We start from the raw sequence: 26,328 nt of genomic DNA on the forward strand, positions 1-26,328 counted from the left end.
TGCATGGGAAAGGTGTAAACCCAGCTAGTGCCCTTTTGACGCTGATGTGCACAGCGGGTTTTCCATGCTATCGGGAAGTACACATACTCCATGCTGATGTTCACAGCTCGTTCTTAACTCCAGAAGGTTTTTTAAATCACACAGATGTAAGACTGGTCTCAGGTACATTACAACACAGTGATTAGACAGTGTTTGACTTCACTAATGTGCACATTTTGTTGGAATCATTTCCTACACATGTATGAGCATTAAAAAAACAAAAGAATGGCGTTTACACGGTGTTTGACATCGCTGATACACACAGCTTATTGAAGATATTGTTTCCACATGTATGTGAAGATTTTGTAGGAACAGTGTGTGTGTGGGGGGGGTAGCCAGACAGACAGACACTGTGATCAATTACCATTGCTGCAGCCAGTATGTAGCAACCCCTGCAATTTCTGTCAGAGAAGGTGGATATGTTATTGACATGGAAACAGTGGAAGAAAGAGTGTGATTCTTATTTATTTGCAAAGTGTGGGGAGACATTTTCATCTATGCAAAAACAAGCTGTATTACTTCATAATCTGCAGGTAGAAGGATGGAATTTCCATGAAAGCCCAGATGATATACCTGTGGGGCGCGAGGAGGGGGAACCAACTGAGGATTTTGAGATGTCAGTGATGATATGGTAAGAGCATTTTGAGTGGCATATTAATGTTGCATTAGAAAGATATACGCTTTTTTCAGTGTTCAAGGTAAGATGGAGACATTTTGAGTCTATGTCGCCTCCTTCAAAACGCCAGGACATGCTTGTGAATTTGACATATTATCTAACTCTTTGATTAGGGATCAATTGGTGAGGTGCACCAATAACCCATGCGTGCAAGAAAAGCTCTTAACAAAGAACCGAGATTTGAAGGAAGCAATAGCAATCATTGAGAGTATGGAGAATACCACAATGTGGGTATGTGAAATGAGAGATGGGAAGAAACAAGATAACCCTGTGTTGGGCAATGCTGCTGAGCCTGGAAAAGTGGAGGACGTTTGTGGAATAAAACACTGGGGATGTGATCCTGTGGGACTTTGTCAAGAGAAAGGCGGAACAACAAAGATAGTAAACTGAAATGTTTCAGGTGTGGCAGTGAAGGCCATTTGTCCAACAGTACAGAATGCTTTACAAGACTAACAAAATTCAGGCAATATGACAAGAAAGTTCACTACACCAGAGGGAAAAAAGAGCAAAATGTGCAAGGGGTAGACATTGAGGGTGACCAAAATGTTCTCTTAAGTTAAAAAAATTATGGTACAGTGGACAGTGACCCGATTGTGATGCCAGATTGTGAAATTACTGTAGGGGGAAAAGGATCAATGTCTTAGTTGACTTGTGTGTCCCCATACTATGTTGGCAGAAGACAATTGGAACACAGTGGTTGGATAGGGTGAGATTACTTTACAACTGCCTGACATCAACTCAGTAAGGTATGGAGGGAAAGAATTGACATGCTAGGTTAATTGGTGATGAAAATTTCGGGAAACAGTGAGGTAGGTATGCATTGTGAAAAGGCGTGAAAACTTGTTGGGATTGAGGCACTTGGGAGACATTAGAGTAATGTTGGATCTCAGTTCAAAGGAAAAGATTTTATTGTTGAGACAGGTAAACAAAAATGATGACATCATTGAGAAATATCCCCAAGTTTTCAGGGAGGCGAAAGTCTTTAGTGTAATGGACTTGTCTTCAGCCTACCACCAAATCTTTTCTTCCCCCTGATTCAGGACACTTGACGTAAATTATCACTCAACTAGGTGCATATCTGTTCCTCCGTATGCCTTTTGGATTGTCTTCGGCAGCAGCCTGCTTCCAATGGGGGATACTAATGATGCTAAAGGGCATACTGAAGGTGTTGGTATTCCAGGATGTTATACTGGTGGCAGGGAAGGTTATATCGGAACATGTTCACATCCTTGAGTTGGTTTTGGATACGATCAGGGAGTGTGGTCTCACCTTGAGCAAGGAAAAGTGCTAGTTTGAGATATTATTGGTCACATATCTTGGACACACGACTTCTGGGGAAGGTGTAAGTCCCAATTTGGAACTAGCAAAATGTATTACAAAGGCCCTCCCTCCTGTCAAAAAAGACCAGGTTAGATAATTCCTAGGTTTGGCGGACTTTTTGGCCAAAATTATGCCCATATTTATGATGTTCTACATGTTGTTGAGGAGTCTAATGAAAAAGAATTGTAGATTTGAATGCGACCGCCCCCCCCCCCCCTTGCTACGCCACTGTGGTGATGTGCCAGGATTTGAGGGCTAGCAGGATATGATGCTATCCCGACCTAAGGTTCATCTTGGAGAACCAGTGTGAGCAAGTCATTCACAATGCCATCCACCGTGGGGGTTGGATGGCATTCCCTCTTAATTGCCAGATTTGGGATCCACATGTCAATGCAGATTCTGAACTCCCTGGGCTGTTTTGGCTTCCGTGTAACCACAATTGGGAGACCCAAGGTGGGAGCCCTTTGACCTTCTGTGTCTTCTAATTTCCTCAGTTCCTGCTCCAACTTTTAGCAGAGATGGAACATGATTTGTCTGTTGTGAGGGGTGACAGGATTGATCGACTGATCAATGTAGAGTTGTAACATCTTTCCACTCAGGCAGCCTATGCCTCGGAACAGTTGCACAAACTGTTTTACCAGGTTATCCACTCTAAGGGCAAAGTGGATTAGACGAAGTTCTTCAGCATGTGATAGCTGAGTAAGAAACCATTCCCTTCTAATTTTGGTCTGCGTTGAGCGTCCCTTCTGGCTGACTTTTATTGTGATAAAAACAAACACAAAGTGATAGGGGGTCTAAGGGAATGTTTAGAGACCAAGCATGGATATATTCCCCCAAAATAACTCTCAATACAACAAAATATCCATAGGTCTAGTGAGTCTGTTCAGACTCACTAGACCTGTGGATATTTTATTGCATTGACTTTTATTGTGAACACTCAGGCCTGTGGAAGGGGCATATAGTTACTGAAGCTGTGCACTAGGATGCAAGTTGCCTATAGTTTCAGCAGGTCCTGCAGTGTTCAGTAAAGTTTGTTGGACATGATATTGATAGTTGTACTGGTGTCTACTAAGTCTGTCATCGGCTGTCAGTAATCTTCAACTTCTGAATGAATTTCCAGGTATTCCTTTTGGCTCCAAGAACATCAAATGACACACTGTGAAGGCAGAGGAAAGTATCTCACACTGAACATCTTTCCTCTACTTTCACACTGTAGTTTCAATGGGCATGCTTTCATGCTTTGTCATGATCTGTCAGTATTGGTATCACTGGGAAGTACATCAGAGCAGCATGTCTGATGACTTTTTAATAGGTTGTGGACCTTGGGTGTCTTACTGATCTTGATATATTGTGCAGCGCAAGAGGCAGGTCGAAGGATGGAGGATAAGATAAAATTGGAAAGGAGCTGACCAATGACGACACAACTAGCAAACATGGTACATAAAAAACAGGTATCAAATGATAATTTCCTGTAGATAAACTGCATGTATGGGTGTTATAAACCCTTTTGGGAAGGGCACAAAACACAGCAAATAAGGAATTCATTCTCATTTGTTATCTATAAACTTTTTAAATTATTCACTTTTTAAAAATTAATAGCAAATTCAAATTCCTTAATGACACGTTTACAGCATTTTCTATTCAATGAGGAAACGGTATCCAATATTGCAAATAAAAAAACATTGTGTGATTAGAGTAAAAGCGTTTAAAAAAACAAACTGTTGGCTTACCTATAGGTTCCATACATAACTTTCTTACTGTCAACCAGTAGAAATTTCTGTTCCATTTTTCCACAAAATTTAGCCCCTGATTTGGAAAAATAGTCCTGCCCTTTAACAGTCCTCACTCTGATATTCTGTAAAGAAAAAGTAACATACATAAATATTTTAGGAACCCGAATTTATTCTGTGAAAGTGGGGAAAGTTTATTTTATACACATTGCTAGAAGAATCTTTTAATCCTAGAACCTCACAAACTTGGACTTTGCTTATGATCTACCAGCTTTTTACTTGGGGACATGCAGGCTCAGCCAATAGATTACAGAGTAAAAGATTAAAAGATTGATTTGCTGAATCAGTGATTTATTCTAAAGTGTTATCAAGCTTCAAACGCTGTCTGCCATCTGATATTCGCCTTACACCTGCTGCTTTGTTCGTGGACCTGCCAATTCATAGATAATTCTCATTGGGAAGATTCCGCCTGAAATGTGAAGACTTTCCCACAACTGAGGGGTCTCCGCCATGAGTGTAGAGGCCCTTTTTGAATCAGGGTCTTAGTATCTACTGCGTAGAATCTTTTCCCCAATACATTTTTAATGGACGTTTATTGGCTTGTTAGACGTACGCAGTGAAAGAACAGCTGAACGTATGTCCATGAAATTTGGCAGGAATTTAGATTATGACATGGAAAGGATCCTTTTTGGGGTTTCATGAACATACATCCAGACATGTTGGACTTATAAGGCAATAAATCTTAGTGATATCTCAGGTTGCGGTTAGTTTCATGAATTTTCACCAGATTTCACCAACTTTCATGAAACTACTGCGATACATGTCAATTAAAAGGCATTATGTGATTGACTTATGGCTGACTTTATAAAAGTTAAAGGCAGCAATGTTGTGTTAGGTGCACTTTGACTATGTTCTGTGTTAAGGACTTAGATCTAGTTAATACAAGGTATTATATTTTCCCCACCCATTACCACGTGCTTAAAGTGGTAATAGGCAGGAAAAAATAATGATATTTTTCTATATATTTTTGAAAAGGTTATGGCGTACCATGGTACTACCAAGGAAGTACCACAGTACTTAAAAAACAAATTTAAAGTTGGAAAAATGCACTGTACTACATTATATTTCACTGATAAACTGTACTCAAGTTTACTATTAATTTTTAACATGTTTGATTCTTTACAAAAGGTCTACAGAGAACTGTGATAATACCTACAAATTACTGCACTACTTAAAGAAATAAAAAATAAAAATAGTGTTAAAACATTAAAAAGACACTGCACTACACTAAAGCTCAACTAATACAGTGTACTACAATGTATTACAATGTATTTTTCTTTTTTTTTTAAATATGTTTCATTCTCTCTGTAACTACTGTGCTACTTTTTATGTACTAGCACAGTAGTCCATAAACATTTTACAAAATATGTATAAAAATAACATTGTCATGCCTATTATCACTAAATAAAGTGGTAATAGGCAGAGAAAAACAATAAAAACTGCTATTCACCAATACCTAAGGCCCTAACCCAGAACACAGACAAAGTGTAGTAAAAACAGCTTGGCTGCCTTTTAGTTTTGTAAAGTCAGTCACTCCGCTACATTCTACACTACTTCACTTGACTATATGACCTGCTACTCCACTGTACGCCACCAAAGTCCATGCCACTCCACTATATGCTGTTCTAATGTACACTTCTCCACTCTATGGTACTTCACTGTATCCCACTCTACTTTGTGCCACTCTACTCTACACCATTCCACTCTGCTGTATTCCACTGTATGCTGCTCCTCTGTATTCCACTCTGCCCCATCACTGTATGCTACTCTACTGTATGATATTTCACTCAAATCAACTCCACTCTGCGCTATAGTTTACTGTACGCAACTCCACTTTACGCCTCTCCACTCTCCACTATTCCACTGGATGCCATTCCACTCTGCGCCACTCCACTGTACTCCATTCTACTGTATGGTATTCCGCTGTATGCCACTCCACTCTACGCCACTCCAATCTCCGTCACTCTGACATACACCACTGCACTGTACCCCATTCCACTCTCTGCCACTACATTCTATGCCACTCCACTCTATGTTACCCCACTCCATGCTATTCCGCTGTACATAACTTCCTATGCCACTCCACTCTCTGCTAAACCATTCTTTGCAATTCCAATCACCACCACTCCACTGTACACCAATCAGCAATACGCTATTCCACTGTACCTCACTGCACTCTGTGCCACTCCAGTCTACACCACTCTACGCTATTCCATTGCACGCCAATCCACTATACAGTATTCAATTCTACAGCACTCCACTCTGCTGCATAACACGCTACTCAGCTCTATAGCCCTCAAGTCTATGGCACTCCAATGCACACTACTCCACTCTACTCTCAGACATGCACTTCACTGTACATGACTCCACGCTAAAAACTCTACTATATGGTATTCCACTCTATGCCAGTCAACTGTACACAATCCACTCCATGCTATTTTCCTCTATGCCACTCCAGTGTATGCCACTTCACTCTATGATATTCCACTTTATGAAACTCCACTCCAGGCCACTCCAGTCTATGCCATTCCACTATATACCACTCCACTCTTCAGCACTCCACTTTATTCTAGTCCATTACACGCCACTCCACTTTGCACTATTCCAATACATGGCACTCCATTGAATGCCAGTCCACTGTATGCTATTCTACTGTATTCCACTCCACTCCATTCTATGCCACTCCACATCATTACTGTATGCAACTCCTCTGTACTCCACTCCATTCTATGATGTTCCACGCTACGCCACTCCACTCTACACCACTCTACTCTATGTCACTCCACTCTACACCACTCCACTGTATGCTATTCCTCTCTATGACACTCCAGTGTATGCCACTCCACTCTACGCTATTCACTATATGAAACTCCACTCTATGCTATTCCACTCTATGCTACTCCACCCTCCGCCATTCCAACCTACGGCCATCCACTGCACACTATTCCACTCTGCACCACTCCACTCTAAGCCTCTATACTCTACACCACTTCACTGTACGTCAATCCACCCTGTGCCACTCCAGTGTACACTATTCAACTCTATGCCACGCTACACCACTCTATTCTACACCACTTTACTGTATCCCACTCCACTCTACGCCACTCTAGTGTATGCCAGTCCACTCTCCGTCACTCCCACTCTATGTCACTCCACTCTACGTCATTCCACTCTATGCCACACTACTGAATGCCACTGTAAGCCACTAAACTGTACACCACGCAACTCAATGATTCTCAACTCTATACCACTTCAATCTACATCATTCCATTCTATGCCATTCTACATTAAAATGTCTAAAGTTATAGTTATACCTTAACATTCTATTATATGTTGCACCTTCAAATTATTATATCTCACGCACCTCAATACAGAGTGTAGTGAATAACCTGTGCCTTCTTCATTTATAGCTTATACCATTTCATATTACATCACTTATTACCATCTGAAATCCTAGCATTGATAAGAACACTTCACATCATTTGTGAAAACGCAATGCATGGCATAGTAGTGAGTTATAGTTAATGTAGTGTGGCTACCAGTTTCACTACACTGTTACTAGGGGTGTGTGAGCTATAATAGAAGGTGATGCATAATTTAGAAATGTAAGCAACAACTATAACTTTCGAATTTGTAATAGTAGTGTACTTTAAGTTCGATTTGTAAAGAAAGAATGACGTTTTAGTAATATAAAAGAGGTGCGCACATTATACACTCGATATTCGGGACTACAAACTCCTGAAATAAATTAAAGTGCAGGCAGTCTCACTTCATGAAATGCAATTAAGTGGAGACAGCCTCAGGAGTGCAGGCAACTTGGAAATGCAGAACATACAGTTGGCACAGGTGGCCTGTAGCAACCGATTTGAGAATAGAAGAAGTACAATACATCTTTTTACAAACCACTTCAAGAATAACAGCTTTCGTCTGTCCAGTATTTTAACCATCAACAATCTGAAAATTGGAAAATGTCGCTCTGAATGCTTCATAATGTATCAAGAAATACAAACATGCCAAGAGTTGAAATCACAAGACAAGGTAAGGAAGTAAAAAAAAAATCATCATAGGTTCCTTTTTTCACTTGGGTGACGTGGTAAATGTTATTGGATTGAAATATTTTAGATAGATCTGGGGTAGAATTTAACTGTATTGTATTGTTCTGGTATCATCGAGGGAGCAACGGTAGCAGCTGCTGCTAGGCCTGGAAATAAATGTGGCTGTGAGATTATCACAGCTAGAGTTGCCACCTTTTTTAAGAAGACATACAGCTCATCATAATTCCCATTATAACCCTTTCTTTAAAAATGATTCCTGCGACGTCACCCAAACAATTTGATTCTGTACTTTCTTGATCTTATGATATCTTAGTGCCGCCCCTCTCATGTTTTATGTATGTATTTGCCTTACAATCCTGTGCGTGGTCAAGTCAGTGCTCTTTTTTTATTTCCCTACTCTTTTTCATGTCAATCTGTTGCTCATTGTACTTGCCCCTCTCCGATTTCCTTGCCTACGGCCTTTGCTCTCTCTCTTATTAAAATTTGTTTGTCATCGTGTGCGTGTCACTGCCCAATTTTATTTCTCTCTAAATCGTTCCTCCCTCCCCTGCTTTCTTTTTTCTTCTACCTCTGCGTCTCATGCACAGAAAGTATTTAAAAACTAAATAATGTTCTTGCTTCGAAACAGCAGCAGCATTAACCTCGATGTCAGTAACGCACCATTTACACTCAACCAAGTCTGATCTTCGCTAGGAACATTGACAGAGAAAGGCAATATTGAGACAATGTGCCTCGAGCCTCGTTGACTCATTTCTGCCAGCTGAAATGTCGATTTTGCATAACAGCTCTCTAAACTCGATCGGAACACGGGAGTTTGCGTTCTGTTGCAGGAAACCTCTCTGTAACGCAGCGCAGTGGCGCTTACTGGAAGCACCTGGTGGGCTAGTTGGCCCACAGGGGCTCTCAGGATTGAAGAGGAATTATTTCCCCAACTTAAAAAAAGTCTCAGGGCATGTTTGCACACGTCACCTCAGGCCCGTCCCCTCCCATCACCACTGTGTAAACAAGCCCTGTGGCCATTTTAAGTTGGGAGATTAAGTCCCCTTGAATCCTGAGGGTCCCTAAGGTCCAACTAGCCCACTAGGTACCTCCAGTAAGCGCCACAGAGCTGCGTACAAAGGGGCGTGGCCTCTGAACACCGCTCTGCAACGCAGCTCCCTAGCGCATACTGGAGGTACCTGGTGTGCTAGTTGGCACTCTGGGACCCTCAGTATTCAAGGGGAATTAATTCCTCAACTTACAACTCGCCATGGGATGCGTTTGCACAATGGTGAAGGAAGGGGGCGGGGCCTGAGGTGACATGTGTGCAAACATGCCCTGTGGAGCGTTTTATGTTGGGGAATTAATTCCTCTTCAATCCTGAGGGTCCCTGGGGGCCAACTAACCCACCAGGTACCTCCAGTATGCACCAAGGAGCTGTGTTGCAGAGAGGTGTTCAGAGGCCATGCCCCTTTTTACAACATTCTGCAACGCAGCTCCGTGGCGCTTACTGCAGGTACCTGGTGGGCTAGTTGGCCCCCAGGGGACCTCAGGATTGAAGAGAAATGAATTCCCCAACTTAAAACGCGCCACAGGGCGTGTTTGCACACATGTCACCTCTTGCCCCACCCCCTCCCTTCACCACTGTACAAACATGCCCCGTGGCGCATTTTAAGTTGGGGGATTAACTCCCCTTGAATCCTGAGGATCCCTGGGGTGCAACAAGCCCACCAGGTACCTCCATTAAGCGCCACAGAGCTGCGTTGCAGAGAGGTGTAAAAAGGGGCATGGCCTCTGAACACCTCTCTGCAATGCAGCTCCCTGGCACATACTGGAGGTACCTGGTGGGCTAGTTGGTGCCCAGGGACCCCCAGTATTCAAAGGGAATTAGTTCCCCATCTGCAAACGCGCCAGGGGGCGCGTTTGCGGAGTGCTGCAGGGAGGGGGTGGGGCCTCCGTGCAATGCTGGTCTTTTTTTTTTTAAGAACAGGAGCTGTGTAGCCCCCCTTCTTTTCCTATTTTATTGGCCCTGGGGACCCCATCCCCCAGGGCCTGACCACTATTTTATTTTAAATTTTTTATTAAATTGGAAGGGGGCCATGTGGCCCCCCTCCCGAGGCCATAATCAGCCCCAGAGACCCCATCCCCTGGGGCATGACCATTTTTTTTCTTCAAATTAATAGGAGGGGGGCTGCATTGCCCCCCTCTTTAGGCCATTGATGGCCCCGGGGACCCCATCCCCCAGGGCCGGCCTTTGTTTTATTTATTTATTTTTTCCCTCATATTTGTCGAGGGGGCCGTGTGGCCCCCCTCCCGGACCACTTCTAGCCCAGGAGACCCCATCCCCCGGGGCTGGCCCTCCCCGGAGGGGTTCCCAATCCCCCCACGGTCCCGCCGGCTCCCCGCCTCCTGTGGGAGCCGGCACTCCTTTCCACGTGGGGAGCTGCTAAGATTCAGCTCTCCATGTGGAAAAGCAATCAGCTTTGTGTTTTTGGAAGAGAGAGCAGGTTTCCTGCTCTCTCTTCCAAAAACCAAAGCAGAGTTGGCTATGGCAGGGCGGGAGCCACGAGGCTCCCGCCCTGCCATAGCAAACAGAAGTGTCCCGGGGGTTGGCACCCCGGTACATTGCAGGAGCCGGCCCTGGTGGGTGGCGGTCCCCAGGGCCATCGAGGGCTCCAGGACGTGGGCCGCGCGGCCCCCCTCCCAACATTTGCAAAGCCCCAGGGGGTAGTGGTCCCCAGGGTTTGGGGGTCCGTCACAGACCCCCCAATTTTAATAATTAGAGCCCCGGGGAGGTGGCGGTCCCCGGGGCGTGTGAGGGGTTCGAGCCCCCCCACACAGGTAGTAATTTTTTTTTAAAGAACAAGCCCCGGAGCTGCAGGGGAGCCATGTGCCCCTGCCCCGACCGGTGGCAGTCCCCGGGGCTTGGGGGCGCATTTGAGCCCCCCACCCATTTAAGATAGAAACCCTGGGGGTGGCAGTCCCGGGGGCTGCGGGGGGGCCATGAGCCCCCCCGCAAATACTTTTGAAAAGCCCCAGGGGGTGGCGGTCCCCGGGGCCCCCCATTATAATTTAAACATTGCCCCTGGGACTTGGCCGACCCGGGGGCTAATTAAAAACTAAGCGCTTTGTTTTTTTCATTTTCGCGGCCAGATCCGAGGCTCCTCCGCGCATTCCGCGTGTTTTAAAAAGAAAAAATGCCCTGAGCAGGCCTAGGGGGTCAGGGTATTTCTACCCTGCCCCCTTTTCGTGTTTTGCGCATTTGTTTTTCACTTTTCTTGTGCCTCGGTTCTACCGAGGCACAAGATGGCTGCCAACACTTCCTGGTTTGAAGTGTTGACAGCCAATTAGAATGAAGCTCATGATCGGGAGGGTGCGCGGATCCAACGCGGCCATAGATATCACTATCTTTAGTTCTTAATTTCTCAAAAACTACTGAATGGATTTACACCATTTTTAAAAAGGTCGCTTTCTGAGCCAAGCAGTACCTTTTTGCCACATTTAGTGTAAATCCGTTCAGCAGTTATTGCTATAACAGTGTCTAAAGTTTCCTATGGTAAAATGATTTTTTCACCACTAATGTTTGAATTTCTCAGGAACTACTGAACGGATTTACACCATTTAAAAAAAAAGGGCGCTTTCTGAACCAAGGGCTACCTTTTTGCAAAATCTGGTGTAATTCCATTGTGCAGTTCGGGCTGTAGACGTGTCTAAAATTTCCTATGGGAAATAACATAGGGAACCGCATTTTGGGACCCCCTTTTTACTCAGCCCCCGCTTGACGAATCACCCCCAAACTTTTAGGATAGGAGCTGACCGGAACAGGCCATTAGTTTTGAACATTTTGCGAAGATTCGTCAAGCGGCGCCAAAGTTATTGGGAACAGAATGTTACGATTTTTCTAAGGATAATAGGTCCTAACTAGAACTACCTACTGGCGACCGCCAGAAGGTAATACACACATATATATATATATATATATATATATATATATATATATATATATATATATATATATATATATATATATATATATGTACACTTAAAAAACAAGGTTTACAAGGACATTTTTGCTAGGCTCATATTTCGCTCACACAAAACCATCAAAATTCAGCAGTTATAGTTAGCTGAGCTAACTATAATTTATGCCACCACAATGCACTGCTTATGACCTTACATATTACATCACTCATGACATGGTCAGTGACATTACTGGTGACATCCCAAATTACATCACTGATGACATCATCCTTTGAGCGAAAGTGTTTCATAAATGTTTCTGAGACTTAAAGATATGTAGTAAGTTACTGCATATGTTAAATTAATATTCTTTCTAAACTGGTGACGAGTTATACTGTTTCTAACATATGTCCTTTGAGTGGATGTGTCTGTGTCAGTGTACGAGTGGGTGTATGAGTGCTGTATGTGTGTGAGTAGGTGTGTGAGTGGATGTATAGGTGAATAAGAGGGTGTGTAAGTAGCTGTATGGGTGTGTGAGTGACTGTGTGAATGGCTCTGTATTGGTGATTGAGTTTGATTGTCCGTGTGGGTGAGTGTGTGGCTGCCTTAGTGGCTATATCAATGGGAGAGTGTGTGAGTGTCTGTTTTGGTGACTGAGTGGCTGTGTGAGGGGCTCTATTGGTGGGTGAGTGGATATATTAGTGGTTGCATAGGTAAGTCAGTGGCTGTTTGAATCGATGTATGGGTAAGTGAGTATGTGTGAGTGGTTGTTTTGCACAGTACTTGTCTGTGTGAGTGGCTGTATAGGTGAGTGAGTGGGTGTGTGACTACTTGTATGGATGTGTAAATGGGCATGGAAATGGTTAACTGGATCAGTGAATGGCTGTGTGAGGAGCTGTTTAGGTGAGTTGCTCTGTGAGTACCGGTATGAGTGAGTTAGTGCTAGTGTGAGTGATTGTATAGGTGAGTGGGTGGGTGTTTGAGTAGCTGTATAGGTGAGTGAGTGTAAGTGCCTTTATGGGCCTGTGATTTGGCTGTGTTAGTGGCTATATGAATGAGTGAGTGGATGTGTATGAGTCATTGGTTTGTGAATGGGTACATAGGTGGTTGTGTGTATGATGTTATCAGTGATGTCATTTGATATGTCATCAGTGATGTCACTGACCATAACTTATAGTTGGCTCAGATGAAATCTGAGCGTAACTAAAATGTACCTGTAACCTTTGTTTTTTCAGTGAATTTGTAAGTTTTTAAAATTTTTATTTCTTAACTGTAAAGTCCTTGTAACCGTTGGTTTTTTAAGTGAATTTACAAGGTTTTTTAAGTTTTATTTTTGAACTGTAACTTGTTCCATTTGAGATTGAGTGTGTGAATGAGATCACAAGTGTCTCAGTGGGTGTGTGAGTGAGTATGTGAGTGTCTCAATGGGTGTGTGAGTGGGTGTGTGAGTGTTTGTAATGCTGGAAGTGGCTGCATAAGTGTCTCACTGGGTGTGAGTGGGTGTGAGTGGGTGCCTGAGTGTCTGAGTGAGTCTGTGAGTAGATGCGTGAGTGTCTCAATGAGTGTCTGAGTGGGAGAATGAGTGTCTCAGTAGGTCTGTCAGTCGGAGTGAGAGTGTCTGGGTGGCTTTGCGAGTGCCTCTATGAGCGTGTGAGCCAGTCTGTGAGTAAGTGCATGATTGTCTGAGTGGGTCTGTGAGTGTGTACATTAGTTTCTGTGTGGGTCTGTGAATTGGTGTTTGAGTCTCTGAGTGAGTCTGTGAGTGGTTGTGTGAGTGGCTGTATGGGTGTTTGAGTGGGTACATGAGTGTCTGAGTGAGTCTGTCATTGAGGTTTGATTACAGTGAAATGAGCATCAGTGCCAGGATGACACTATTTAATAGGGGACCTGGCAGCGCAGCTCCCCTTCCTGGGCCAATTTCAGCCATGGGGATCTCATCCCCAGGCCTTGGCTGAAATTTAATGGGGGATTTAATGGGGAAGGGTGGCTGTGCAGCCCTCCTTCCTGGGATTGATTTTGGCCCGAAAACCTGATTCCCGAGGGCCTGGCCAAAATTTGAGGGGAGAGGGGTGCAGCTTGGCCCGCCTCTCAAGGCTGATTTTGGCCCTGGGGACCCCATCCCTTGGGGGCCTGGCCATGTCTAACAGGGTGCCCTGGTCCCACCCAGAACCCAGAGTGTGGTATGGGAGTGCAGGGGAGTCCCAAGGCTGCCACGGTCCCAGCCTGATCCCTGCCTCCTGCGAGAGCCGGCATTGCTTATGTATGCAGGGAGCTGCTGAAAATGCAGTTCCCTGCATGAGATAGCAATTGTTTCATCTTTTTCCCTGCTTACATGTCTGCGGGTAGGAAAAGAGAAGAACAGAAAACTCTACTATCAGCAAGTGGGAGTGGTTTGACAGCTCCCGCTTGCTGGAAGCTGAGTGTTTGCTTTTGCTTGGCATGAGCTGTCACAGCCAATGGCAAGTAAAACCAAACAGCTATTTCCAAGGGTGGGAACTCCAGGACATAGCAGGAGCTGGCCATGGGGGGGTTGCGGTCCCCAGGGCATGTATGGCTCCATGGGGGGGGGGCTGTGCTGATCCTCTCCTTTGATTATCAAGCACCTGTCCCAGGAGAGTGGTGGTCCCTGGGGCTGAGACCCCCTCCTTCTCAAAAACAATAGAAAGCCCCAGGGAGGTGGTGGTCACCAGACTGGTTTTCCGCACCAACCCTCTCGTTAATGTGTATTTTTGCCCTGGTGAGGAGGTGGTCTATGGGTCAGGGGGGTTTGTGCAGCCCCCAATATTAGTTTTTATATGTAGCTCCGGGGAGGTGGTGATCCAGGGGCCCAGGAGGGTCAAGTGGTCCCCTGCATAAGGCCTGGCATGATAGAGATCATTGTGGCATAAATAACGCCTTGAAGGATGGCCCTAAGAGCCCCCCTCCTCATTCATTAAAGGTAGCATGACACTTCAAATTACCTTAATATTCAAGAATATTCACAGATTTCACTGCAAATTAAAAGAAAATGCTTTTTAATTTTAATGCTTGGACTTGGGGTCCCTCTGGGACCCTAAGGCCAAGGTCATGGGGTTAGGGTATTCGTACCCTATCTCTTTTCTTTCTCTCTGTTATTTTGGTGGTGCCAATAATTCCCGGTTGAAGTGTTGCCAGCCAATCAGAACTCTGCAGATCTCTGCACATGCTTGTTATTATTTGTTAAGGCTTCGCGGTTGTAGATAAACAAATTTCAATTTCCTTTAAATTCTCACAAAATAATTAACAGATTCACACCAAATAACTGTAAGCATAAACTGTGAATGCTTTCTGCCAAATGTGGTGTCATTCCATCCAGTGGTTCCGGCTGTAGTTGTGTTAAAAGCCCCTATGGGAAATAACATTAGAAACACACTTTTTTTTTACCCATGCCTTTTTCTCAATCCCTACTTGACGGATCACTCTGAAACTTTCCATGCACAACTAGAATCACCAGCATACGTTATTTGAAAAAGTTTGTGAAGATTCATCAAACAGCATCAAACATATAGTGGTGGACTCACGGATCCTATTAAAATTTGATTGGCTGCCAACCCTTCAACCAGAAAGTGTTGGGAGCCATCTTGGGGTGTGGATTGAAACTGAGTCCCACACATAAAGTAAGCAAACATTAGCATAGACAATAGGTCTCGCCTTTTGGAACTTATAAGTACACTGTGAGACCGAGAGAATAAACAGAAGACATTAAAGACACAGGTTTGGGAGAGGAGACCGGATAGGAAAGTTTAGAGTTAAAGCAGAAATGATTCAGTGTCAAAACACAAGAGAAAAGTGAAACAGAGCAGGAACAGGGAAGAAAGGGATACAAACATTAAGACACAGGGTCAGGGGGTGTGGAGCCCGGACTCGGCACATAGGGCCATTGGAGCAGCCCCCGCCTGAGGCCTTGCAGAGCCCACTGGAACCAGCTGGCAGCAACCACAGGTAGGCAGCCAGGCACCCTGCCGGCACCATGGAGCTCGGAGAACCGGGCACTTAGGGATTTGCACGTGAGGTACACAGACAGAGGTTTGCTGGACATGGGCACACAGGACAGGCAAACGGAACAGAGGAACACGGGACGGGGGCACATGGGATGGTGGTACACAGGAGAGTCACACGAGATATGGGCATACGGGACAGACAAGTGGGGGAACAGGACCACCAGGGGCTGAAACACTGGGTTGGGGTCATGGGAACGAACAACAGTCAACGGAGGCAAAGGGAACAGAGAGACATGTAGCACTGAGGCGGGGGGCACCTGCGCAGGAGCACGAGGGACTGACACACTCGGTTCGAGTTTGGCGGGAGGCTGAAGCATCCTGCGATTCTCGGCAAATAGCTTAATCTCCCCGCACCTAAAAATAAATAATGTGCCCGTCTGTAATGCAACTGGTGCTTATGTAAAGCGCTCTGACCCGTTCTGGTGTAGTTCACGCCATATAAAACTGAAAAATAAAAATCACTCTAATTTACTGCTGAAAAAAATTAAATAGCACCTTACAGTTGATAAATTCAAACAATGCCTACAATTTAACGTGGTATTACCAATACACCTAACAAGCTTAAAAAAAACCTGCGTACCCCAGAGATGCATATACAATCTACGTTCACAGATAGCGGCTGCGTGTATCATCCAGGAACTGTCAACATGGCTCAGCTCCAGATAGCATAATCAGGGCTGACGAGTGGCCTCATCACACCAGTTTGATAGAGGATTATCAGGCTGGATGAGGCAACGAGAAAAAAATAAAATGAAAACACCAGTGGGTAACAGGCAAGATTAGAATGAACCTGGCACCGCCATATGTCGCTGCAGAAACATGTTATTAAACATGCTAACCGAGTCCCACGGCTCACGGTATTAAACATGCTAACCGAGTCCCACCGCTCACTGAACAAGCGCTGTTTACAGAAAACAGTGCCCGGCTGCGCGGCCGCTGGCACAAAGTGAACGCGACGCGAAGCCTTTGAAATATGATTCGGAACAGATGGCACAGAGCGCACACCTGCTCATAACTGCTTGCTTAGGTCGTGGGCGGATACATGCTGAAGCCTTTGACCAATTGCGTGATGTCTTTTTTAGAAAGACACACGCAAAGACCAATAAAAAAAACACAGGCACTAGTGTCTGGAAAGCCCGGAGCGATTTTAAGAAGTTGTTTTCCTAAGGCAGCGCGTGTGTGCTGCACTAGGCTCGACCTAAAAATGAAGAAAAGGGAGCAGGGTAGGAATGCCCTGACATCCCTGATAGATTTAAAAGCTTTTTTTTAAAGAAAATGTTGCTGCAGCCTTTAAAAAAGAGACACGTTCTCCAGGGCATCTCTTTTCTAAAGACCGAAGGTGGGCCAAATCCCGGGGGCATGATGGTAATCAAGGAGGGGGCTCATGGGGCCACTCTCCTAGGCTTTTCTGAATCCCTCGGGGACCGCCACCTTCTGGACACTTGAAACTCTAAATGCAAGGGGATGCGAAGCCTCCCACTACTCTGTGGACCACCACCTCCCTGGAGCACATACATTATTTAATTAAGGACAATGTGGGGAGACCCTAAGGCCTTTCCCGCAGCCCCGAGCATGGCCACATATCGGAGGCAGTAATTATATGCAGCAGAGCCATGCAGCATGTCATAAGTGATGTAATATGTGAGGTCAGGACTAACTATAACTGCTGGATTTCACTGGTTTTGAATGAGTGAGACCTGAGCCTAACTAAAACATCCTTTAACTTTTTTTTGTATCCCTCTTATTGTGATTTTATTTGATGGCTAACTTAATGCAATTCAATTTTGTTTTAGATTGTTGCTGCTGCACCCGTGATGCTGCACATTGTTATATTACAAATGTACATTTTACTCTTTATCCTGATTAAGTCCATTTGGAGTGGGGTTGCAGAGTGAGATTATGTATCTGGATTTCATTTTGTACAATTTCTTCTCACAATACCACTGCTATGATGTTACTCCATATGTTTCACAGTTCAATATCTTTGATTGTTTTTTGGCACTGTTCAAATATGTTCAAGGTATTTCTTTTTTAGTTGACATGTTGTACTGTCAACATAAGTTAATTTATCTAGATAAAACCAGTACATATATAATGAATTTGCTCTTACATGTGTTGAGATGTTTGAATGTACACACTTGCCCTATTCCTGTGACAAGAACATTATTACTTACGTGGATCTTACAAGGCTTGCAATTGAGCAGTCACCAAAACCTGGCTGTACTAGCCAATTCTGTTGCTGGTTATTCACAAAAGTAACTGTGCATTTGTTTATTTTTCAGGTTCCTTGCCCTTCTGTACTTGATGATTGGATTATTCTCTAATTTATCACTGATGGATGTATCCATTAGCTGTATATGCCCGTGTTTTTCATCTTTGCAGATTCCAGAGAGAAATTGGTGATCATTCTCATTCTGTCTGAGTTTTGTTCTTTTTTCTTTGGTTGTATTATATGCCTCCTTGTTTTGACTTTTACTTTTGTCAGTCATGATTATATTATTTTTTTTGGTATTTTCCTGCTTTAAATCCCTGAAAAGTTATTTTGCTATGTTTCTTAAATTCTTTTTCTTGGGAACAATTTATTTTTATTTGCAAAAATTCCCCATAAGGGATACTCTCATTCCAATTGGTCGGATGGAAACTTTCTGCATACAGCAAGGAGGTATTTGGATGATCTTGTTTGTGATGTACAGTTATGTGTCCAGAAAATTACCCATGTAGTGTTGATTTAATACGTGAAATTAAGATTTGCAGTGTTATTGTTCAAGATTTGTTAATAAGTTTTAAAATCTTTTTGCCGATCCATCCAAAGCAATGAATAGGTTGTCGACGACTCACATAAACACATGATGATATGATTTACATATCGGTCATTTGCTGATTTCACCAGCCCATAGTTAGGTTTCCACAGTTTGGTGAAAAAAGTCCATGGCAGTGCTGTGTAGTAAGTGTGAATTATTATTTGACAAATAGGAAGATGTTGTTCAGGCACATTTTCATCAAGTCTGTTAGCATTTAATTGTTTTGTTGTAGATGGATGCTTCCATTTATAAAGACATTTTCACAGGCCTGTATACCTATGTGATGTTATATGCTGCTATAGACTGAATATGTTGGAGCAAATGTACTATGGGGCATATCATCAAGGTCCGGCGTTAAACTTATCGCCGCTTTATCGGCAGAAAACTGCAGCTAAAGCGGCGATAATGGGCTTGATAATATGCCGATGTGAATTCCCATAGAAGCCCATGTTCTGGTGTCAACATGGGCTTCTATGGGAATTCACATCGGCATATTATCAAGCCCATTATCGCCGCTTTTCTGCCGATAAAGCGGCGATAAGTTTAACGCCGGACCATGATAATATGCCCCTATGGCTCTTCAACATAAACTAAGGTCTTTCACTAATGGGGCTAGGACAAAACCAATATAATTTGAGGTTGGTTCAAAAAAGGATCCTTTGGCTGAAACTATAGGTCCCCCTGGTGGTATAACTGACAGGATGCTTTTGAAAGTATGTTTCAGTCTGCACATCAGAATGTAGTATTGAAATGGATGAGGGAGATATTTGAGAACTCATAGAAAATATGTCCTCCTGTTAGCTTATGAGAGCGTTAACCAACATTTCTACGAAAAAACAGAACCCCCTCGTTTTGTTCACTTGTGAAGGAAATGCTTTACGTTTCACAACATTGATTCCATCAAGATGACTTCTGGTGCACCACAGTTTTATTATAAATGCAGAATGTCATAGCTATAGTTGTTCATTAAAACACTGGGAAGTGGCAGAAGAATATTGGGGAATCAACTGACATGCTGCTTCCACTGTTAGAAGTACATATTTTACACAGAATATTATACTTTATTCTAGCATGGCTGAGAAAGATAGCATGAATTTCCAGAAAATATGCTCTCGTTTTAGCTTCTGGAACGCCTTTCATAATGCCAATGAGAAAATCGTGAATGAAAAAACACAACAGTTTTCTCTCAGAGGATCATCATTTTTCACTGGGTAAAAGCACATTAGAACACACCACAATTCCTAAAATTAGTATGACAGTACCAACACTTTACTTATATTGGGAGTAAAATCTGTTTTCACCCTTCATGCATGCTATTTTTTGGGACCATCACAATCAGGCTTTCTCTATATACTTGTAAATGGTGACCATATCCCTGAGTCTTGTAATGACTGCTGTAACATTTTGTCCATGTTGGGGCTAGCCAATCAGGGGCGTTTGGGTCCTTTTGGCAATCCTCATATGCTTCTTGGGGTAAGGGTGTGCTCACCCTGCTGCTTTATATATTTTTTAATTCAGTTTCAGAGTCCTGTGGCGGCTACAACATATTGTTCAGGCTGTGGACAACCAATCAATATTGACTAGTCCCCTAAAAAGTGGCCACTCAGAGCCTCAACATATTGTTCTAATTGTGGCCAACCAAACATGATAGATTAGTCCCCTTTTAAAAGTGGCCATGCAGAGCATTTCTGGACAGCATCAGTCCAGATAACTCGAGCATTTTAATCCCTTCATGACCATTGCATGTAGATCTATACGCGTACATTTCTCAAAAACTGCTGAATGTATTTACACCAAATATTGAAAAGCACGCTTTCTGCGTAAAGTTCTAACTTAATGCCAAAGTTGGTGTAATTTCTTTCTGACTTTTTTGCTATATTGCTTAATAAAACTTTCTATAGGAATTAATTTAGGAAGACAATGTTTTGAGACCCCCGCTCCCCCATTTTTCTTGGCCCTTGCTTGGTTCTTCCCAGAAAGGTGCTGAGGTAGATGGCCTTTTATTTTAAACATCTCCGTAGATTCATCAACCTGTGCCAAGGATATTAGCAAAGCATTAAACACCCTTCCTATGGAAGCTCTCACCTAACTATAACTACACAGTGGTGACTGTTTATTATTATGTGGTTCTAATATAATCTATCACTCCCTTTTGGTGTAACCATGACAAAGCCTCTATTGCCAGAAACACCTGGCTACATTGATTAGCATGCTAAACATACCAGCAATCATGTCACAGTATTTTCTTATTTTCTCAACGTAGGATCTAAAGGAATATTTTGGAAAAATAATTTGATTGTTTCCTAGTTGGCTGTGCAGACAGCCTGCTAATAGGCTTTGAGACTTGCCTAAGTGATTTGCCAATCCTAATTATATAAAGGTATGATAATATGACAATATAATATGATGATATAATCTACCCTGTCAATACCTGCCTGTTTCCAGATGTTTAAATTGATAAGTGTCTTGCCTATTCTAATTATTGTTCAATATCAAAGCATGTTCATTTAGTCACAGGTCTAGTCTGAGTAATTTGTGAGCTAGTTTCTATTCCTAATCATGCAAATTACAATTGGCCTGTCTCTCAGTTTAAGTGTGTGTCATTTTTTGTAAAATGCATCAAGATTGCATTCACATTATATTATTGTACATTCTATGGTGATCCATTGAGGTAGATTGGCAATTTGTGGATAATTGTACAGCGATTGTGATTGTGAGAAGTGATGGGTTATGTAGTAGTCGCTCATGTGTGCATTCTTACTCCACCTGCTACAGTGTGAGTGTATAATGTGCGAAATGCGCTAAATTTCTGTTGTCTGCATACAAGAGAGCTTCCATTGTGCTGTCTACGTGGGTACAACTGAGATCATTTCTGACATTTGAAGGGAGGCAGCCAAGCAGTTCATGTCAAGTAAGGAATGAAGGGATGAAGGAGACATCCTTATCTTTTGTCCCTTTTGATTTGTTATATGCATAAAAAGTGACTAGTAAAGGTTGCAGGGCTTGCCAGCTATTGACTGTGGACCTGGTGGGAGAGTATAGAGAGAGGTTGGGATGGAGTAATTTGCCTAGTCACCTAGGGCTAGTAACATTGGTGTTTGCAATTACCCAATAGTGAATTATTGTGATTTAATATTTTGTAATGCAACCACTAATGTACTAAAGTGTGTTTTCCATGAGTCCTGGTGGGTAGTAAATAGACCTACCTCATGATTAATAATGAGGTAGGTCTCAGTTTGCGACCCATTGGGAATTGCAAAAATCACAGGGATGGTAGCATGCGGGGGTCATCAGACCATCATGTCTGTGATTACTTTTAAATAAAACAATCTTTTTTTTAAATGCAGCCCGTTTTCTTTAAAGGAAAATCGGATTTGTTTAAAAAAAACAATGAAAAGTTTTCTTTTAATTTTTTAGGAGTAGGCAGTGGCAGTGGTCCGTGGGACCACTACCTGCTCTTAAAAATATTTTTCCAACTATTCTCAAAGGGGAAGGGATCTCTTTGGGAACTTTGAGTCTGTGATAAAGTACAAATCATTTGTATATAACATTCATATTCAGTATTAGGAAGGGACACCATAAACACGCCCCTTCCAAAAACCGAATGGCAAACACAAATTGTGATTTGTTAACATGTTACCAAATTGCAATTTGTATTCTGTACATATGCAAAAGCATTTTTGCGATTGGAAAACTGACTGGTCGGCCATTTTTAACTGTAAAAATGATTCATTCATGTGGCTTAGAGTGTGATAATTAGTATCAAGTTTACTAGTATACCTGTTATTTGCATACCTTGGGCACACTGCTCTCAAAATTATAATATAAACCAGAATGTAACATTTGTATTTGCGACATACATATTAAGGATCAAAATTAAATGTATAAGTGATAATGCAAAGTCAGTCCTAACTTTTTTGTGCTGCAGTTCTTCAATAGGTAATACAAGTTTTATTGATCCTTGCCCATGGAGTCTACTAATTTATTCATACTGTCTGATCTTCTTTGTGGATGACAATAACATATGGGTACTGGTGGGACATGTGTGTTTGCATGCAATCCACAGTTGTCTCTGGAGTTGTCCCTTGCATTTTTGTCATTGATCTCTGCTTTCGCAGTTTGCATTAGGTATGGCATGGCATTGTCGATATAGTTTTGCTGGTCTTCAGGCTCCTGGAGTTCAGATGTTTATACATTCCATTTTCATACATATAACACGGGACGCTGGGATTACGCAGCAGGGGAGCACCAAATTATGCAGCTGGGTCCACTAAATTATGTGGCAAGAAAAGGAAAATCATGCCGCATTATGTCATTATTCTTTCATTTGTACACTTGAAAATAATGTCTAGCCAAATAATTCAACTCACTGGTGCCAGTTACAAGCAAATACAGAAAGAAGCAACAGAAAGATGATCAGTTAGCATTTGCAAAATTCCTTCCACTGCACATGAACACACGTCTCCACAGTTTCAGTAACTTTTAATCCATTTTCGCTTGGAACAAATCTGCAGATTATGCAACAGATGATGGAAAATGTGCCAAATTTCAGCATATCCATATCTATGTAAAAAAGCCTCCGCTACAGAATCAAATGATTTCAGTGGCCCTGCATATAAGTAACACCTAAGGTAGACCTTAGAGACCAGTAAGGCAAAGTGAATTGTATTAGAAAAGTAGGACATGTGGGGTTAAGTTTTACATGTCCTGGTTGTGAAAAACATCCAAATGTATTTTTCACTGCCGTAAGGCCAGTCTCTCTCATTGATACTATTGGAGTAGCTTTTTACATCAAAGTTTGTTTGGAAACAAGAAGAAATGGCATGTTAGGAATTAAATGTATTGTAATTTAAAATCTCTTTATTGGTAAGTCGGATTTTAGATTATCATTTTGAATATTCCACTTTTAGAAAGTTGAATTTTCCTTCTAAAAAATTCTAAGACCTTTTAGGAGTTTCCAGCTGTCTGGGCCTATTAATGGCTCCCCCATTTAGGATGTGCATTGGGCACAGACAGTGAAAATTCAGCACTAGGTATGGGCAGGATGGGCCACCCAGTCAGGACGGTTGGGGTGGACCTGCTCTACCCCACTAGCTTTTAAAGGAATTGTCTGTGACACACACAAAGGAACCTGAACTAGACTTCTTCACCCCAGGCTTCTTAGAGAATTGGAAGGGAAAGAGAAGAACTTTCCAGAACCAGATGTGGGGGTAACCTAGAAAATTCTCCCACTTCAACGTATGGCACCAGGCATAAATATTGGCCCTCCTGAGTCGCTCTTCAACACACTCCTGGACCTGCGAACATTACAGAAGAAGGACTGCCTTGTTCTCCAGAGGTCTGCCCTGCTGCTTGAGGCCTCCCTTGTTCCCCAGAGGACATTCCTGCTGCTATCAGAGTCCTGCCTTGTTCCTCAGAGGACCACCCTGCTGCTATCAGAGAACTGCCCTGTTGTGTGAGGCTTGCCTTGTTCCACAGAGGCCTGTCCTGCTGCTTGAAGCTTCCCTTCTTCCCCACAGGACTGCCCTGCTGCTTAAAGGCTGCCTTGCTTTCTGTGAAAGAAGACTGGACCTGTTTCCTTTATCTTCGACGACACCTGTGACTTGAAGGGGCAGTTGACTGATCTCCTGTTTTGAGCTAAAGGAACACAACACGTTCCTAAGGCTTCCCTGCAGCTGCCCAGCTGACTTGCTGCAACTTGACCTGCAGCTGGACCTACCCAAGTCCTGCTGGCCTCTCCAGAGTGAGTTCCTGATCCTGAAGAAGCGCCTTCCAGGTCCTGGACTCTTGTCTGCATAAGAGTGCATCCAAAAGCAATCCAGAAGTTCTGGACTCTTCTTGCCAGAGTTTGAGAAGGTAACGTGTTCAGCAGGACTGTATGTAGACCCTGGTCCATCGCAGTCAGCCTGAACTTGTGACTTTCCTCTGGTCTAGCACAACCAGATGACTGAGAGTGACGTTTTGTACTTTTAGGCAAACTACCTACCTAAAACCTTAAATTTGCGTATCTCTGGCTCTACTTACAGGATTCTTTTTTGTTTTGGTCTCATCTTATTTATTAAAATGTAGTCTTGTTTTGTAAATTGGTTTAGGATTTTTCTTGTGCTGTGTTTTCACTTTAATTCTCTTTGTGTGTTGCATAAATAGATTACACAGTACCTCTAACTTAAACCTGATTGCTTTGTACCTAGCTACCAGAGGGCTAAGCACAGGTTAATGTAGTGACTGTTGTAGTTTACCCTGACAAAGATTGTGGTTGTTGCTTGAATGGGTCTTCCACCCACCTCAACTAATAAGCCAATTTCTTACAAAACACAATCTGGTTCAGTTGCTAAATGTCTTTCAACATATGCCAGTTCAGTGGGTGGTGCAGATATGAGTGTTCGGACCATACTGACATTATTTCTGTTGATATTTCATGCATGGCAGTGTGAAATGAACTTAATTTCATGAAAATTATAGTTATTTCATTGATAATGGCTTCTAGTGTGACATTCAACGTTGTATCTGTTAGATGCCTGTTTTTTTTTTTGCTCCCCTCCAGAGGCAGCTTCAGATAAAAGTAACTATCCGAATGCTACCAGCAGACAAAGGAGGTGTGCTGGGTGTCAATGTTTCAAGGGTGTGTGTCAGAAATTGTAAGTGCCTGCGCTCGTCATGTGATGTCTGGAATAATTGTAGTGTTTCCACACATTTGGGATTGGCTGCAGCTGTCAAACGTGTTCTGTTTATTCGTCATTGACAACTGCTCCTTACTGGATGTAGTAACGTTGAGTAATAGCTTTCTCATGGATGGTGAGGGGGAAGGGTTCTAGTCGAAAGTGGTTGCTTTGTCTGTATGTTAGTAAGGAGGTAATTCTTGTACTTGAGGGACACTGCTCAATGTACTTGCCAAAGCCGAGACGCAGGGTCCTTGCATCCTAATTTTGACCTCTAAATTTGTTTTTAATGTTCACACCTACAAGGTGCTCCATCAAGGGAATAGAGCCAGGGCCTTTTCTTGAATTTCTTTCTGGGGCCCTCTTTTCAAATCCTCCTACCTTCAGGAAAAAGTTTTGTCGGCACGGATTTGCCCTCTTTGAATTTTATTTGAATCAGCTTGTTCATTGCAAGGTACTGACTGTGAGAGTTTCTTTGGCATGTCCGGTCTCCCTAATTGCACTGTTGTCAAGTCATCGCCCCCACGTGCATCCCTTCTCAGCGTTTCTTCCTCCTGGTAGTCGACTCCCCTCAGATTATGTCATCTCACCAGTTAATTTTGCCTGTGTCTGAGTTTAAGAGCGCACACCACCTGAATGATGAAGTGAATGTTTTACTGGGGTGCTTTGTACACTGGTGATGGTGCTGCCAGTGGTTCCCGGACTGGCCATTCTCTGGAATTCTCAAATGGTCTCCCCTCCCATCTGTGTGCCAGCTCTGGTTTCTTAACTTTCATTCAGATTTACCTCCATGGCAGCGGATCTTTCTGGGTACCGTGTGTCACATGTATCTGGTGACTCACCAGATACATTTCTACGGAGACACCAGCTGTTCTTGACACGGAGACCTTTCTTTACGTCCTGCGACCCTTGCAGGTCTCCGGTTCCATTGCTGCCGGGTGAGCTAGTCATGGAGTTGCTATCTAAGTGCGTGGCTGGTTCCATCCTTCATCAATCAAAGGATAATCTAATGCAGACCGTTGTTTGACCC

The 26,328-nt window shown here is 43.1% G+C and overlaps 1 protein-coding gene across 1 annotated transcript in view; it reads right to left on the reverse strand.

Moving 5' to 3' along the window:
- The window catches only part of SACK1B (scaffolding CK1 anchoring protein B), a 445,300-nt gene that overhangs the window by 21,900 nt on the left and 397,072 nt on the right, over positions 1-26,328 (reverse strand). The window contains exon 4 of the mRNA XM_085610865.1: positions 3,766-3,890. Within this exon, the coding sequence (XP_085466991.1) occupies positions 3,766-3,890 (125 nt within the window). The remainder of the gene's footprint in view (positions 1-3,765; positions 3,891-26,328) is intronic.

The sequence above is a fragment of the Triturus cristatus genome, chromosome 6, assembly GCF_964204655.1.
Source record: "Triturus cristatus chromosome 6, aTriCri1.1, whole genome shotgun sequence".
Lineage (NCBI taxonomy): Eukaryota > Metazoa > Chordata > Amphibia > Caudata > Salamandridae > Triturus > Triturus cristatus.